This window comes from Vidua chalybeata (assembly GCF_026979565.1).
Source record: "Vidua chalybeata isolate OUT-0048 chromosome W unlocalized genomic scaffold, bVidCha1 merged haplotype SUPER_W_unloc_6, whole genome shotgun sequence".
NCBI classification, from domain to species: domain Eukaryota; kingdom Metazoa; phylum Chordata; class Aves; order Passeriformes; family Viduidae; genus Vidua; species Vidua chalybeata.
This window is the reverse complement of record NW_026530341.1, coordinates 231,179-247,056: the sequence shown is the minus strand read 5'-3', so window position 1 is coordinate 247,056 and position 15,878 is coordinate 231,179. Positions and strand designations below refer to the sequence as shown.

At 45.1% G+C, this 15,878-nt stretch overlaps 1 protein-coding gene across 2 annotated transcripts in view; it reads right to left on the bottom strand.

Annotated features, from left to right (window-relative positions):
- The window catches only part of LOC128783005 (ubiquitin-associated protein 2-like), a 194,013-nt gene that overhangs the window by 154,806 nt on the left and 23,329 nt on the right, over positions 1-15,878 (bottom strand). For both annotated transcript variants that reach the window (XM_053933583.1, XM_053933582.1), the window contains exons 4-5: positions 14,155-14,308; positions 11,717-11,794 (exon numbers count right to left, since the gene is read on the bottom strand). In XM_053933583.1, the coding sequence (XP_053789558.1) occupies positions 11,717-11,794; positions 14,155-14,308 (232 nt within the window). The remainder of the gene's footprint in view (positions 1-11,716; positions 11,795-14,154; positions 14,309-15,878) is intronic.

The following is a 15,878-nucleotide window of genomic DNA, read 5'->3' as shown; positions in this document are numbered from 1 at the left end:
TGCTTTTGCTTGCTGCTGGCTGCATGCTTTGCTGGCTCTGCTTTCCTCTCTTTTTTCTCTGCTTTTCGCTGGCTTGCTTTTTTGCCATTTTTTTTTCCTTTTTCCCGGTTTCCGTTGTTCCCTCCCCCCCCCCCCGAAGACATCGGACCTACTCCGGGCAGGAGCTCCCCCGGGGTCTGCGAAAGAAGCTGCGTACCCTCTGCGGCGAAGAGAGATACAGCTCAACCCCCTTGGACTGGTGAAAACATCTGTGGTCATCTTGGGCTATTTCTCTTGTGCTGGGGAGTGTTTTTTGTTGTGCCTTAATAAACAAGTTTTTTCCACTTCCCCTCTGAAGGAATTCCTCCCGAACCCGGTGGTGGGGGGAGGTTGCGGAGGGTTTGGTTTCCTATAAGGGGCTCCTTTGGAGGTGTTTTCCCCTAATTTGTCCTAAACCAGGACAAATAATTTTGGTGGCCCGTACGGGGAGGCCCAGACAAAGTGGAAAAAACTTTATTCTAATAATATTTTTGGCTTTAACCGTTCTGCGGGAATATTGGTATGTCTCTTTTTAAAGTTATGATGTCATTTGGAGTGAAAGCCTGCCTCTATTTGTGGTCATTAGGGTTCTTTGAAGTTTTGATCGCTTTATGGTCCCTGGAGTTATTTTCTTATCCAGAAGTAGCTCCGGTATTGTCCCTAATACGTAGCTTTTGTAGCAGAGGGGCACTAACGAGAATATTTATCGGGCTGGGCTTGGCTGTAATACTTTGCAAGGGGCTTATAAAAATGTTGTTATCGGCTCCAGGAATGTATAACTCGTGGTTGTGGCTGTGTACTAAATTTGTTATGGGGGAGGAGGTTTTTCAGCCTTTGCTTTCCTTTTCCTCCTCCGAATTGTTTACATCTCTATTAGGAAATGTCCTGTCCTCCCTGACTGCCAAGGACACCATCTTTCTGTTATTTAATTTAATAACCTTTCTCTATACTGTCCGCAGTTTATATAAGATGAAGGCTGAGATTTCTAGAGGGGCTGGTGAGACCTCTGATTTAGGAGTACAACCAAGGGTGAAAAATCCTGAGTGGTGCGGGAAATGGGAGGATATGGGCAAAATTTTAAAGGAGTTTTCTGATCCTGTAGTTTGGGACTTTCCATCCGAACACATCCAGAACCCAGCTGAGGTGGCGAAGTATCTGAAAGGGAAATGCCAGGATAACCCCAAGGAGAAAAGGATCATTGCAGTGAGCTGGGCCCTGGCATATGCTTATCGTACTCTGCTCGATACTGTAGGGCAGCAGACAGAGGAAGGGAGGCAGGGAGATAAACCAGCAGCAATCCCAGTCACTCAGGCTGCAGCCAACAGCCCAGGTTCGAAGCCAGTAGTTAAACCAGACTGTAAGCCTCAACCAATGGCTGTGGCTACTAGCACACGAAGTGGAAAGTGCACAGAGAAGACTGATCGACCAGTGGATGACAATGATGAGTATGATGCAGGAGAAGGACCCTCAACACCTCTTGACATAAAATCAGGAGTCAAAGCAACTGGCACAAGATCAGAGACTAATATTGATTCCTTCTCCCTGAAGGACCTCCGAGGCCTAAGGAAGGATTATCGGCGACAGCCCGACGAATCTATAATTAGTTGGCTGGTCCGCCTTTGGGATGCGGCAGGGGAGGCTACCATTCTGGATGGCACTGAAGCGAGGCATTTGGGGTCCCTGTCACATGATCCTGTCATCGACCAAGGCATGATGAGGGGGGCTAGCCCTCAAAGCCTCTGGGAACGGGTCCTGGACAGCGTAGCACAAAGATATCTGTGTGCCGATGACCTCTATGTCCAGCAGACACGATGGAAGACCATAGAACAGGGGATCCAACGCCTGAGGGAGATGGCAGTGGTGGAGATCATTTTTTCAGAAGACGTAACAATTAGGAATCCGGACCTTGTACCATGCACACCTGTAATGTGGAGGAAACTGGTGCGACTTGGGCCACCTGAATACGCTTCTGCTCTAGCAATAATGAAGCGGGAGGAGGTATATGAGACTGTGCTTGATATGGCAAAGAAGCTTCGGGCATATGCGGATGCTGTACATGGCCCGACCCATGCCAGAATTGCAGCTGTGGAGACACGACTGCAGGAATTAGAAGGAAAAATAGAGGAAAGCCGCAAGAAACTCAGGGAAGAGATTAAGGAGGACCTCCTCCAAATCTCAGCTGTGCAAATTAGAGGCCCTGGCACCCAACGCAGACGTTCCTTTGTTGGGGAGAGAAGGTACACCCCACGAGCTGAGTTGTGGTTCTTCTTGCGTGAGTCTGGAGAAAACATGAGGAAATGGGATAGGAAGCCTACTGCTGTTCTGGCACAACGGGTGCGTGAATTGAAGGAAGGTAAGAAAAGGAAAGCAGCCCCAGTTGCCCGTAGCCGAACAGCCAGGTATGATGATGACATGTCTGATCCCCTTGAGGGAACCTCCAAGACATATGCCCAAGGAAAGAAGGATAACCAGGCATAGAGGGGCCCTGCCTCTAGCCAGGTAGAGGCATGGGAAAACCGTGTTTTCTGGACGGTGTGGATCCGATGGCCTGGCGCATCAGAGCCACAAGAATATGACGCTTTAGTGGATACTGGTGCACAGTGTACGCTAATACCATCGGGATATGTGGGGGCAGAGCCTGTTTTCATTGCCGGTGTGACAGGGGGATCACAACAACTGACCCTGGTGGAAGCTGAGGTGAGCCTGACTGGGAAGGAATGGAAGAAACATCCCATTGTGACCGGCCCAGGGGCTCCATGTATTCTGGGCATAGACTTCCTCCGGAGCGGCTATTACAAAGACCCGAAGGGACTCAGATGGGCCTTTGGAATTGCCGCTGTAGAAGCAGAGAGCATTAAGCAATTAAACACCTTGCCTGGACTGACAGAAAACCCACCTGCAGTAGGGCTCCTAAGAGTGGAAGAGCAACGAGTGCCAATTGCGACCTCGACAGTGCATCGCCGGCAGTATAGAACGAATCGAGATGCCGTGATCCCCATCCACAAACTGATTCGTGAGCTGGAGAGCCAAGGGGTGGTTAGCAAAACCCACTCACTCTTCAACAGCCCCATCTGGCCTGTGCGTAAATCTGAAGGAGAATGGAGATTGACTGTGGACTACCGAGCATTGAATGAAGTGACTCCACCACTGAGCGCTGCTGTGCCGGACATGCTGGAACTCCAGTACGAGCTGGAGTCCAAGGCAGCACAGTGGTACGCCACTATTGACATTGCTCATGTGTTTTTCTCCATTCCTCTGGCAGCAGAATGCAGGCCTCAGTTTGCCTTTACGTGGAAGGGAGTGCAATACACCTGGAATCGACTGCCCCAGGGGTGGAAGCACAGTCCTACCATCTGCCATGGACTGATCCAGGTTGCACTAGAAAAGGGTGAGGCTCCAGAACATTTACAGTATATCGATGATATTATTGTGTGGGGGAAAACGGCAGCAGAAGTGTTTGAGAAAGGAGAGAAAATAATCCAGATTCTCCTGAAAGCCGGTTTTGCCATCAAGAGGAGCAAAGTCAAGGGACCTGCTCGAGAGATCCAGTTCCTGGGAGTGAAGTGGCAAGATGGACGGCGTCAGATTCCTACGGATGTCATCAACAAGATCACAGCTATGTCCCCACCAACCAACAAGAAGGAGACACAAGCTTTCTTAGGCGCCATAGGTTTTTGGAGAATGCACATTCCTGAGTACAGTCAGATCGTGAGCCCTCTTTACCTGGTCACCCGCAAGAAGAACAATTTCCATTGGGGCCCTGAGCAGCAACAAGCTTTTGCCCAGATTAAGCAGGAAATTGCTCATGCAGTAGCCCTTGGCCCAGTCAGGACGGGACCAGAGGTCAAGAATGTGCTCTACTCTGCAGCCGGGAACCATGGTCTGTCCTGGAGCCTTTGGCAGAAAGTGCCTGATGAGACTCGAGGCCGACCGCTAGGATTTTGGAGTCGGAGCTACAGAGGGTCTGAAGCCAACTACACCCCAACAGAGAAGGAAATTTTGGCTGCCTACGAAGGAGTCCAAGCTGCCTCAGAGGTGATTGGTACAGAAGCGCAACTCCTCCTGGCACCCCGACTACCGGTGCTGGGGTGGATGTTCAGAGGAAAGGTTCCTACTACCCACCATGCCACCAGTGCTACATGGAGCAAGTGGATTGCCCTCATCACGCAGCGCGCCCGTATTGGTAAACTGAATCGCCCTGGGATTTTGGAAGTGATTACAAATTGGCCTGAAGGTGAAAACTTTGGTGTCACAGATGAAGAACAAGAACCAGTGACACGGGCTGAAGAGGCTCCACCCTACAACCAATTGCCAGCAGAGGAAACACGCTATGCTCTTTTCACTGACGGTTCCTGTCGCGTCGTAGGAATGAAGCGGAAGTGGAAAGCAGCTGTATGGAGCCCCACACGACAGGTCGCAGAGGCCACTGAAGGAGAAGGTGGATCAAGTCAACTTGCTGAACTCAAAGCCGTTCAACTGGCCCTAGACATTGCAGAAAGGGAGAAGTGGCCAAAGCTCTACCTCTATACTGATTCATGGATGGTAGCCAATGCTCTGTGGGGATGGCTGGAGAGATGGAAAGGGGCTAACTGGCAGCGTCGAGGAAAACCAATCTGGGCTGCTGAAGAATGGAAAGACATTGCTACCCGGGTAGAGAAACTGCCTGTGAAGGTTCGCCATGTAGATGCTCATGTCCCCAAGAGTAGAGCTAATGAAGAACAGCAAAACAATCAGCAGGTAGATCAGGCTGCAAAGATAGGGGTGTCAAAGATAGATTTAGATTGGCAACACAAGGGGGAGTTGTTCCTAGCGCGATGGGCCCATGATGCCTCAGGCCATCAGGGTAGAGATGCCACCTATAAGTGGGCACGAGACCAAGGGGTGGATTTAACCATGGACAGTATTTCTCAGGTTATCCATGACTGTGAGACGTGTGCTGCCATCAAACAGGCCAAGCGGGTGAAGCCCCTATGGTATGGGGGACGGTGGTCCAAGTACAAGTATGGGGAGGCCTGGCAGATTGACTACATCACACTGCCTCAAACCCGCCAAGGCAAGCGCTACGTGCTCACAATGGTGGAAGCCACCACAGGATGGTTAGAAACCTACCCTGTGTCTCATGCTACCGCCCGTAACACCATCTTGGGCCTTGAAAAGCAGGTCCTTTGGAGGCATGGTACCCCTGAGAGGATTGAGTCAGACAATGGGACTCATTTTAAGAACAGCCTTATCAACTCCTGGGCTAGGGAACATGGCATTGAGTGGGTGTACCATATCCCCTACCATGCACCAGCTGCAGGCAAGGTAGAGAGGTACAATGGACTGTTAAAAACCACCTTGAAAGCATTGGGTGGGGGATCTTTCAAAAACTGGGAGCAGCATTTGGCACAGGCCACCTGGTTAGTTAACACCCGAGGTTCCACCAATCGAGCAGGTCCTGCCCAGTCTGAGTCCCTGAATATAGTAGACGGAGATAAAGTCCCAGTGGCACATATCAGAGGTTTGTTAGGGAGGACAGTGTGGATCAATTCTGCCTCGAGTACAGACAAACCCATTCGTGGGATTGTCTTTGCTCAGGGACCAGGTTGTACATGGTGGATAATGCAGAAAGATGGAAGAACACGATGTGTACCTCAGGGAGACCTGATTGTGGGGTGAGACTCATATGCAAACATCTCAATTTGCTGGATGTTACTGCCATTGTTTGTACATTAAACCACACAGGCATGGGACAGAAGGAAATGTGTAAATGTCGAAAGTCAGAGCAAGTGAGAATGGAAGGGAATGTGTAAGTGTGGAAGGTTTGAGCAGGTGGGAAGGAAGTTCAGTAACATGTTCATGATATGGGATAAGGGGTGGAATGTCGTGGGGACAGGACATTTTCATGCTCATTATCCCAATCGTGGTTTCTGTTCCCTGTCCTCAGTTTGTTTTGTCTTCCTTCCCCCCACCCCCGGCTGGCTGCTGGCTTGCTGCTTAGCGGGCTTGCTGCTTTTGCTTGCTGCTGGCTGCATGCTTTGCTGGCTCTGCTTTCCTCTCTTTTTTCTCTGCTTTTCGCTGGCTTGCTTTTTTGCCATTTTTTTTTCCTTTTTCCCGGTTTCCGTTGTTCCCTCCCCCCCCCCCCGAAGACATCGGACCTACTCCGGGCAGGAGCTCCCCCGGGGTCTGCGAAAGAAGCTGCGTACCCTCTGCGGCGAAGAGAGATACAGCTCAACCCCCTTGGACTGGTGAAAACATCTGTGGTCATCTTGGGCTATTTCTCTTGTGCTGGGGAGTGTTTTTTGTTGTGCCTTAATAAACAAGTTTTTTCCACTTCCCCTCTGAAGGAATTCCTCCCGAACCCGGTGGTGGGGGGGAGGTTGCGGAGGGTTTGGTTTCCTATAAGGGGCTCCTTTGGAGGTGTTTTCCCCTAATTTGTCCTAAACCAGGACATGCTCCTACCACGACAGGCAGAAAACACATATTTAAAACCGATCAGCGAGTGGACGATGGTAATGATCTGGGGGAAGGACCCTGAAAGCCAAGAACTCACACAAAATCAGAGGTCACTCTTGAGTCCTTTTTCCTGAAGGACCTTTGTGGCCTGAGAAAGGATTACACTCAATGATCTGATGAATCTATAGTTAGTTGGTTAGTCTGTCTTTGGGATGCTGCAGAAGAGGCTACAATTCTGGATGGTAGTGAAGCAAGGCATTTAGTATCCCTGTCACATGATCCCGTCATCGACCAAGGAATGATGAGGGGGGCTAACCCTCACAGTCTCTGGGCACAGGTCCTGGGAAGTGTGTCACAAAGATATCTGTGTGCAGATGATCTCTATATGCAGCAAACCCAGTGGAAGACCATAGAACAAGGGATTCAACGCCTGAGAGAAATGGCAGTTGCAGAGATTGTCTTCTCAGATGACCTAGACACTGTAAATCCAAACTTGGTACCATGTACATCTGTGATGTGGCAAAAACTTGTACGACTTGGGCCACAAGAATAAGCTTCTGCTTTAGCAATAATGAAGCGGGATGACAGGGAGGAGACCGTGCTTGATATGGCAAAGAGGCTCCGATCATATGCAGATGCTGTGCATGGCCCACCACATGCAAGAATCACAGCTTTGGAAGCACGTCTACAGAAAATAGAAGACAAGATAGAGGAGAATCACAAGAAACTCAGGGAGGAGATTAAAGAGGACCTTCTCCAAATCTCGGCAATACAAATCAGAGGTTCTGGTACCAAACGTAGACATCTCCCAGATGGGGAGAGAAGGTACAACCCACGAGCTGAGCTGTGGTTCTTCCTGCGTGATTGTGGAGAAAACATGCGGAGACTTCAGCAAGGCCTTTGACACTGTCTCCCACAGCATACTCCTGGAAAAGCTGGCAGCCCATGGCTTGGACAGGAGCACTCTTTGCTGGGTTAAGAACTGGCTGGATGGCCAGGCCCACAGAGTGGTGGTGAACGGTGCTGCATCCGGCTGGTGGCCAGTCACTAGTGGTGTCCCTCAGGGGTCTGTGCTGGGGCCAGTTCTGTTCAATATTTTTATTGACTACATGGATGAGGGTATTGAGTCTTTCATTAGTAAATTTGCAGACTACACTAAGCTGGGAGCGTGTGTCGATCTGTTGAAGGGTAGGAGGGCTCTGCAGAGAGACTTGGAACAGTTGAATGGATGGGCAGAGTCCAATAGGATGAAGTTTAATAAATCCAAGTCCTGCATTTTGGCCACAATAACCCCCTGCAACGTTATAAGCTGGGGACGGAGTGGCTGGACAGTGCCCAGGCAGAAAGGGACCTGGGGGTACTGGTCGACAACTGACTGAACATGAGCCAGCAGTGTGCCCTGGTGGCCAAGAAGGCCAATGGCATCCTGGTCTGTATCAGGAATAGTGTGGCCAGCAGGAGCAGGGAGGTCATTCTTCCCCTATACTCAGCAATGGCGAGGCCGCACCATGAGTACTGTGTCCAGTTCTGGACCCCTCAGTTTAGGAAGGACGTTGAGACGCTCAAGTACATCCAGAGGAGGGCAATGAGGCTGGTGAAGGGCTTGGAACACAAGCCCTATGAGGAACAACTGAGGGAGCTGGGGTTGTTTAGCCTAGAGAAAAGGAGACTCAGAGGTGACCTTAGCACTCTCTACAACTTCCTGAAAGGTGGTTGTAGTCAGGTGGGGGTTGGTCTCTTTCTCCAAGCAGCAACTGACAGAATGAGAGGACACAGTCTTAAGCTACACCAAGGGAAATATAGGCTGGATATTAGGAAGAAGTTTTTTATGGAAAGAGTGATAAAGTACTGGAATGGTCTGCCCAGGGAGGTGGTGGAGTCACCATCCCTGGATGTGTTTAAAAAAAGACTGGATGTGGCACTCGGTGCCATGGTCTAGTTGAGGTGTTAGGGCTGGCTTGGACTCGATGATCTTGAAGGTCTCTTCCAACCTTGTGATTCTGTGTCTTCTTCCTAATTTTCTGGTCAATGCACACATCCCGGAACAGAGATCCCAATTGCTTGGCTACCATCTAGTTTCATATCATGGGCCACCATACCCCAACATCAGAGCAGCCAGGTCACCATGGCACCCAACTTGCAGCTGAAATTTTTTCACATATCTTGCAGCTCACCCAGGGATAGGAATCAGGTTATTATCTCTGGCTCTGCCTCTTCCTCCTGTTCTGAGGGCCCTACTTCATCTTTAACCCTCACTAAGATAAATTATTTGGTCTTGGATTTCTTTTTCTGTATAGGTATGACTGCTACCAGCATGGGTTTTACCTCTGGTTCAACTGCAGTTTGAGTGACCACAGTGTCAGTTGCTCTGCTTTCCTCCTCCTCCCCCCGAGGGTGCTGTCTAGTGACGAGCAGTGCCCAATAAATAGTAGCCATGTCCCAGCACACTGCAACAAGTTGCTCCCCTGTGGCGCGGTCACAGCATTGTCCTTGCAAATATTCTGTCACTTTAACAGGGTCCTATATTTGTTCAGGGGTGAACTTCCCAACCATTGGTGCAGAGAATTTCCCCCAAAACTGGCTAATTTTCTCCCACATTCCATGCCACTCATGACTATCCATTTACCCTTATGGCAGATCTCTGAATAACCTCCCTAGATAGCTCTTTCTTGATTCTGAACATGGTGTAGACCACACTAAGGAGACCTGGCAGACTTAGCAACAAGAAGAGGCTTTCCTTAACATCCAAAGGAAATTGAAAATTCTCAAAAACTGATGTAACAGGCCTAAAGGAGGAAGAGGGGGTAAAAAGCTGGGGAAAATCATCCTTCCCTGTTTCCCCCACAGGCTGGGTATGATTATTAATGAATTTCCAGAGGTAGCACCCAAGGCCATGACAGGAGAGCAGTACTGAAGACACATCCCTAATGGCCCTCATTGCCCTTGATGTTATAATGTCATAAACTGATATCACACAGTACAGCAACAAAGCAATCCTGATCCCTATCCCTGCTCTGAGAAGGAGCACTGTGATGGGCACATAGTGCATATACAGAAACACATACAGGGTTAGGTACCACAACCATGTGAACAGACCAAGCAACATTGTGCCCAGTGGCTCCATACATAATACAACAAATTCTTAGATCAAAATTGCTTCCCAACAACTCTGGGCAAGTCTATTATCTCAACCCTTCATGCCTCACACTGGGTGTCAATTAAAGGCTGTTGTGGTTTAGGAGCAGCACTCCTTAATTTAGCGTGTGTCCCATTTCCCCTCCCCATTCGCTCCTCCCCTTCAGTGGGAGATAAGAATGGCAGAGATTACGGGTTGAGATAAAACTATTTACTGGAAAAAGCAATGAGATAAGAAAATGAACACTAACAGCAACAATACTACTAACAAAAGTGTACAAAAAGAAGGTGATTTGCATGCAAAAAACCAAAAAAATCCACACATTCATCAACCAACCCAGCACTGCATAACTTGCAATACAATGAACAAAATGGTGGGGGGACACTCCATGTGCCATCTTTTTCTTCCCGACCATAAACCATGCCCCCCCTCCCTTCTCAGAAGTGAGAATCCCTTACTTCCACCCCCTGGCAGTGATGTGAGTAGTATAGAATAACAACCTAGGCATGCCCAGATGGCTCCAGGCTCTTCTCCCTCACGACTACTGCGAAAAAAATAACTGTCCTGGCCAAAAACCACAAGAGGTTTGCATTAAAATTTAACTAGGTATTTCCTGCCACAGAATACACATGCTTGTAATATAGTAATACTGAAGTCAACCAGCTTATCCCAGACAGTTGAAAACATTTCATTAAGATACTTTTCTCACATGAATGCACAGTCTAAAATACTTGGTAGAGAGATACAGCATTACTTTGTACACTAAGCCAGTGAATGAAAATTGGTTGAAGTTGTTCCTATTTCTTCAGTCAGATAGGTCAGTGTTTTGGCTTAAGACATGATATTCACCTAGAGAGCTACAGTGTTGACAACAAAAGCAGTGTATTGTTCATAAGGTTACAAAGCAAAAAAACAGACTGCATTTAAAGTTAACCTCTAAGTTTCACCCAACAATTTTAAAAACTCCTACCATTATATTTATAATTTGAGTATAAAGGATTATTTTATAAAACAATTAACTGAAATACTTACATTCCATCTATTAACAGTGCTAACATACCAAAAAACTATAGCTGTGATCTATACCACACCCTTCCCTGCAAGCCTACCTCTCTACACACACCATTTGGTATTTGCTGATTCACAGGTACAACTGAGTCATTTTTGCAATCCTTTAGAAGCTACATGTCTTTGCATGTTTCCATTCCTTCAAGATGCAGATCTGGAGACAATGAAGTTGGATGTGCCTGTCTTTGAATGCCTCATTACTGAATATTCCAAAGAAGAGAGCCTTTTGAAGGCAGAATTTTTTACCAATCAGACATTACTTAAGTACATTAGTTCTGCTATGCACTTTCTCAATTTAATTCACTTAATACCCACTTCCTCACACAATCTGCACTGTACCCAAGTTATTCATTTTCATTCCTCCTGCTCTTAGAAGAAACAAGCCTCTTTCCACTTCAGCCTATGAAAATCAAACCAACTACACATCCCTTGATTCCACATCAAATCAATTATCAACACCTTTCCTATCTCTTCTACAGGATAAGATTGTTGTACCTAAGACTCTGCAGTATTCTTTTTCCACAGTTCTCATCAAGTCCTCTATGCTGAATTCCTTCTCGTACCAAAAAGCCTCTAAGGTGGCTTGTACTTTCTCCGATTGGCTACCAAAAACAGAAGGCAAGCCTGACAACCAGATCTACCCCAAAAAAACAACACAAGTACACATCAAATCCTTCCCTGAGAGCCATACAGATGGAATCTTGTGCTCTCCTGCTGCCAAGGTACATCCTGCAGAGCCCAGCATACTCCCACTCTCAAAAGGCTGACATGAGTCAATCTGGGAAAACAGGTCTCCATAGCCAGAGCACACAAGCCTGCTACACAGGAAATTACCATAGAAGTCATCTGTGCCAATTCTTTTAAGTTGTTCTGAGACCAAGACATAACAAGGGGCAAGGGAGAGGAATGTACCTAAATTAAAGGTGGATGAAATGCTTATGGAATCAAAGGATAACAAACAAATGCTTAAAAAGAAGTGTTTAAAGAAACAAATGGGAGAGTTTGATTTCAGGATATGAAATCATTGGTGCCAGTCCTGCACCAATACTACCATCTCACCTCTCCCACGGCTACGTTTCCCACGGTCTGAAGGCCTGTCTCCTTGACTGTTGTCCACTCCATTCTCTTCAGCTCTGACTGTGGAGAGAAGACATCTTAAGAGACTCACGCATGAGACAGTATAGCCATCTGCTTAACCTAAACCTCAAAAAAAAGGGCAAGATTTTAAAGTGGGCTGGTTAACAGATATCAGTCAGCCCTCTTCTTCTGCAGCCTAGCTACAAGCAAGTTATGTTTACTTTGTGCTAGACCATTAGGAAGAAAAATATCTAAGAGGAAAATACCCTCCAGCAAACACATTTCTGTTAGGTTGGAGTTTTGGGGGAGGGGAGAAAGGCAGTGTTTTGCAGCCTACACTATTAATTATGGCCTCACCTCTTTAACAAGGTAGGAAGAAAAGCTGCCTCATACTATGCTTCCTCAATAACAGGCTGTGCAGCAACAGTGAAAGAATAAAGAACAACCAAGAACACCAACTCTTTTGTCTGCCCATACCATATACCTGTACAACTAGGGAAACTTAAAACAACTCTCTTTTGTATTTAAATCAGAAGGATAACAACCAGGTGAAGGTGAGGCATTAGAAAAGCACACTGCACCGTAACTATTTCACAGGAAACTCCTGAGGAAGTACTCCAAAAGATGGCTGGCTCTTTGAAAGAAGGGAAAAAAAAAAGACTGGCCACTTAAAACACTGTTGAGATTTTGTACTGCACAACTTTTCCTAATGGCAGCAACAAAACCAATAATGCTTGCAGTGGGAGGAGATAACAACTTGGTAACAACTTGAAACAAATCTTTAATTCCAGTTCCAAAAAGAGACAAGCAGCATCTGACTCTGTCAAAACTTTTGCCCTTCACTGTTGGGAAGGATGAAAGTTTGACAAGAAAGTCTCACAGATATGTATGCTTGGCAGAAAGATTTTTGAATGTAGAACCTGAGAATGAAATAGAGATGGAAGCAAGTTTTGATATAGAAGAAAAGAATTGCTGAGCCAGTCTTACTGGATAACTAAGAAGGCAAAGGGTATGTTACTTAGAAGGGGTTTTTATGGCTTAGAGCAAAGGATAAACCCACCACAAACAAGATGTTTTTAACAAGCAGAAAGCGCAGGCAAACAAGACTGCCAATGTTGCAAGTAGAAAAAAGGTCTCAGAATTTTCCACTGCAAGAAAACTGAAAAACAACTTCTAGCTTAAACTGTAATGTACTAACTTTTAGTGATTGGAGAATAGTAACATGAATATGGTAATTATAGTAGTTATGATAGGCTATAGGTAAAAGTTAAGGTATAGACTGGTTCTTCTGTATTAAGATGCTCAGCAAAGAAAAGTATATAATGCATTGCAACCAAAACTAAAGAGTCTTCAGGCTTGTCTGCAGCTGGAGCTGACAGCTGTAGGCACAGGCTCTGTCGCCCATGACCCTGGACTGCTGTAACGTCTTGGATGTAATAAACTGCATTTTGAAAAGCCACCTGGAGTCCCGCATCCCTCATCACGGCTCTTACACTTCACTTTCATTTTGATGGATCAGAATTCATTTTTTCTAAGCATAGCTGCAAGTTTTATTACTATTTTTTCCTAACTTTGACATTATTTTACAAAGATTCACAATGTCTTCACTGGCACAATATTTGAAGATATTACAATAATTAAAAGAATTGACTAATACTGTAAATTTTTTCCTGCTTTTTAGTCAAAAGCTAAACATATTTTTTCATTGGTGTTTCTCTGCTCATCTATCAGTGTGTATGGCCCTTACAGGCTATTTATATAGCTTTGATACTGCTGATAAAACTTAAGTAGAAAAAAGCAATGCGCATACAATGGCGATCTAATGTGATGCTACCTAACTTGGAAACATCAGTTTGCTTTTGCACAATGTATTTTTGCACCTGTATAAGCTGTAGAAAAATTTTAAACATTTCAACCCACAAAGAACTTTCTGTGTTGTAGAAACTCACATTTGGTTGGCTTATGAGTAACATATGCTAGAGAGTAATAATGAGCCCAGTTTTTTCATTCCCCTTTATAAAAAGATGAGAACATCTTCAGGTTCTCCCACTCATAAAAGGAGATGTAATCAAAACTGGATATTTTTTTCATTAAAAGAAAAAAAAGTGTATCAGCTGTGTAGCAAAATACTTGCTTCTCAAGCAGTTTTACAGAGTCAATTCTCAAACTTAAAAAAGAACAGCAATTTGTACAAGATCAATTAATCAAAAAAGGACAGAAATTTAAATTTAGTGTCTCTAAATAAACACAGACAGAACCATGTCACAGACAGATCGAGCATACCTGTTGCATAGACAATCCCTTCAGTGCTGAGCTGTAGCTCGGACAGACTTTACTCCATTAAGCATTTGCTCTTAACTCAACCAGTTTCAGCTGCAAAAAAAGTATCTGAATCTTTAAAAATGAACCCAAATACATACACTCTCGGCCACGGCTGCCTCCTCTTCCCCGTCTGTTGGAACTTCCCCATCCACGGCTCATTTCTCTGTCCCCTCGTTTCTCTCTGTTGTCTTTGTTTTCCAAACCTTCTTTTCCAAGGTTTTTCTTCTTTCCCCCTACAGTCTCCCAAGAAGTCTATTTGGATAAAATAGATACAAAAGTCAAAAAGGAAGAGACAGCTTTCAATGTATGCTTCTACCTCACATCCCTCCAGTTCATGGGAAAAAAACAGCCATACATACATATCACACTGATACAAATGGAAACATAAGTTGCATTTTTTGAAAGAAATGAAAAATAAACAAGTTTGAAAAGTTGGATTTTCTTATGGAATGTGAGAATCCCAAATATTTCTGGCTATAATGAACTTTTACTAGTTCAAGGAAGCCTAGATATGACCACAACACAGAAAATCTGCAAAGCAAGCAACAGTTTCCCTCTCAACTACCTCCATAAATCTAGCAAGGGAGTATGTACAGAGCTATTCTTTTCTCCAAAGGAAATGAAAAAATGTTTATAAGTATAATTGAACAATAGACAGTAAATACGTGGCCAGGGGAAACCATTATCCAGATGTACTAGAATTCAAGCACCAACATACAGAATGGCAAAACAATAACTTGGGAAAACTGGAGCTTTAGCTTTAATATTAAATTCTACCTTTAAAATAAATTCAGGGATCATATCAGTTCTATAGAAATTGAAAATAAAACAACTAAAACACTTATCAGGAATAGCACAGCAACTCATATTACTCAATTGCACAGTTAATCTATTGAGCTGTTAGCTGCAAAAGAAAGAAGAAAGGTATTATGTGCAAACCATCAAGATGGCAGACAGGTTTATGTATATGCCCCCATCTCTAGGGGCTTTTTGTCTAGGTAAGGTATTTGAGAGGTAAAATTGCACATGCAAATGAGATGGCATCAACTGTGAAGCACTACAAAAAGCCATGACCTCTGACAGGCACCTGCATTCAACAAAAAAGGTTGGCTATCAATAGTTTCAGGTTCTGTCCTATCTCTTCTCAATTCAGACAACAGCAACTCAGCAGCCCTCACAAGGTAGGCAATGATCAGATAGTCCAAGATGCCTAGAATTGAGGAAACTAATTCTATTGAGAAAGCAGGTAACAAAGCAGTTTACAAGTATAAACTCAGTGTTTCAGTATCTCCTTTGAGACAATAAGTACTACAAGAATAGTTATTCTTTTTTTTTTTTTTTTACATGATATAGGTGAGAAAGAAGGCTGAAATAACTTTTCAATTTTATCCCCAGTATAGAAGACTATATTGCCATAAACCAACTTAGGTGAAGTACAGACAGCACAGATTACAAGTACAAAACTATGTGTTTGAGCAACACCACGTTATTTGTGAGGCAGAAAACTATTTCCCCCAGTAACTATCACATGGCTTCATCTGCTATAGCCTGTGTAACTGTATTATGTACTAAAATACTCCTAAAACTTTAGTTATTTCACAGGAGCAAAAAAACCCAACCCGCACTGACAACTCAAGAACCAAATCTATAAATTTCAGAATGCATGACTATTTTACTGATGGGCATGGTGCCAAAAATCTTGAACCATTGCAAGAAATACCAAAAACTGGATGAGTCTGCCAAGTTGAAGAGGAAGCAGCCTCTCCTTAGTAAGGTTTTTCATGACTTAGGAAGGATCAGTAAAAGGATGACTCTGAGAGCA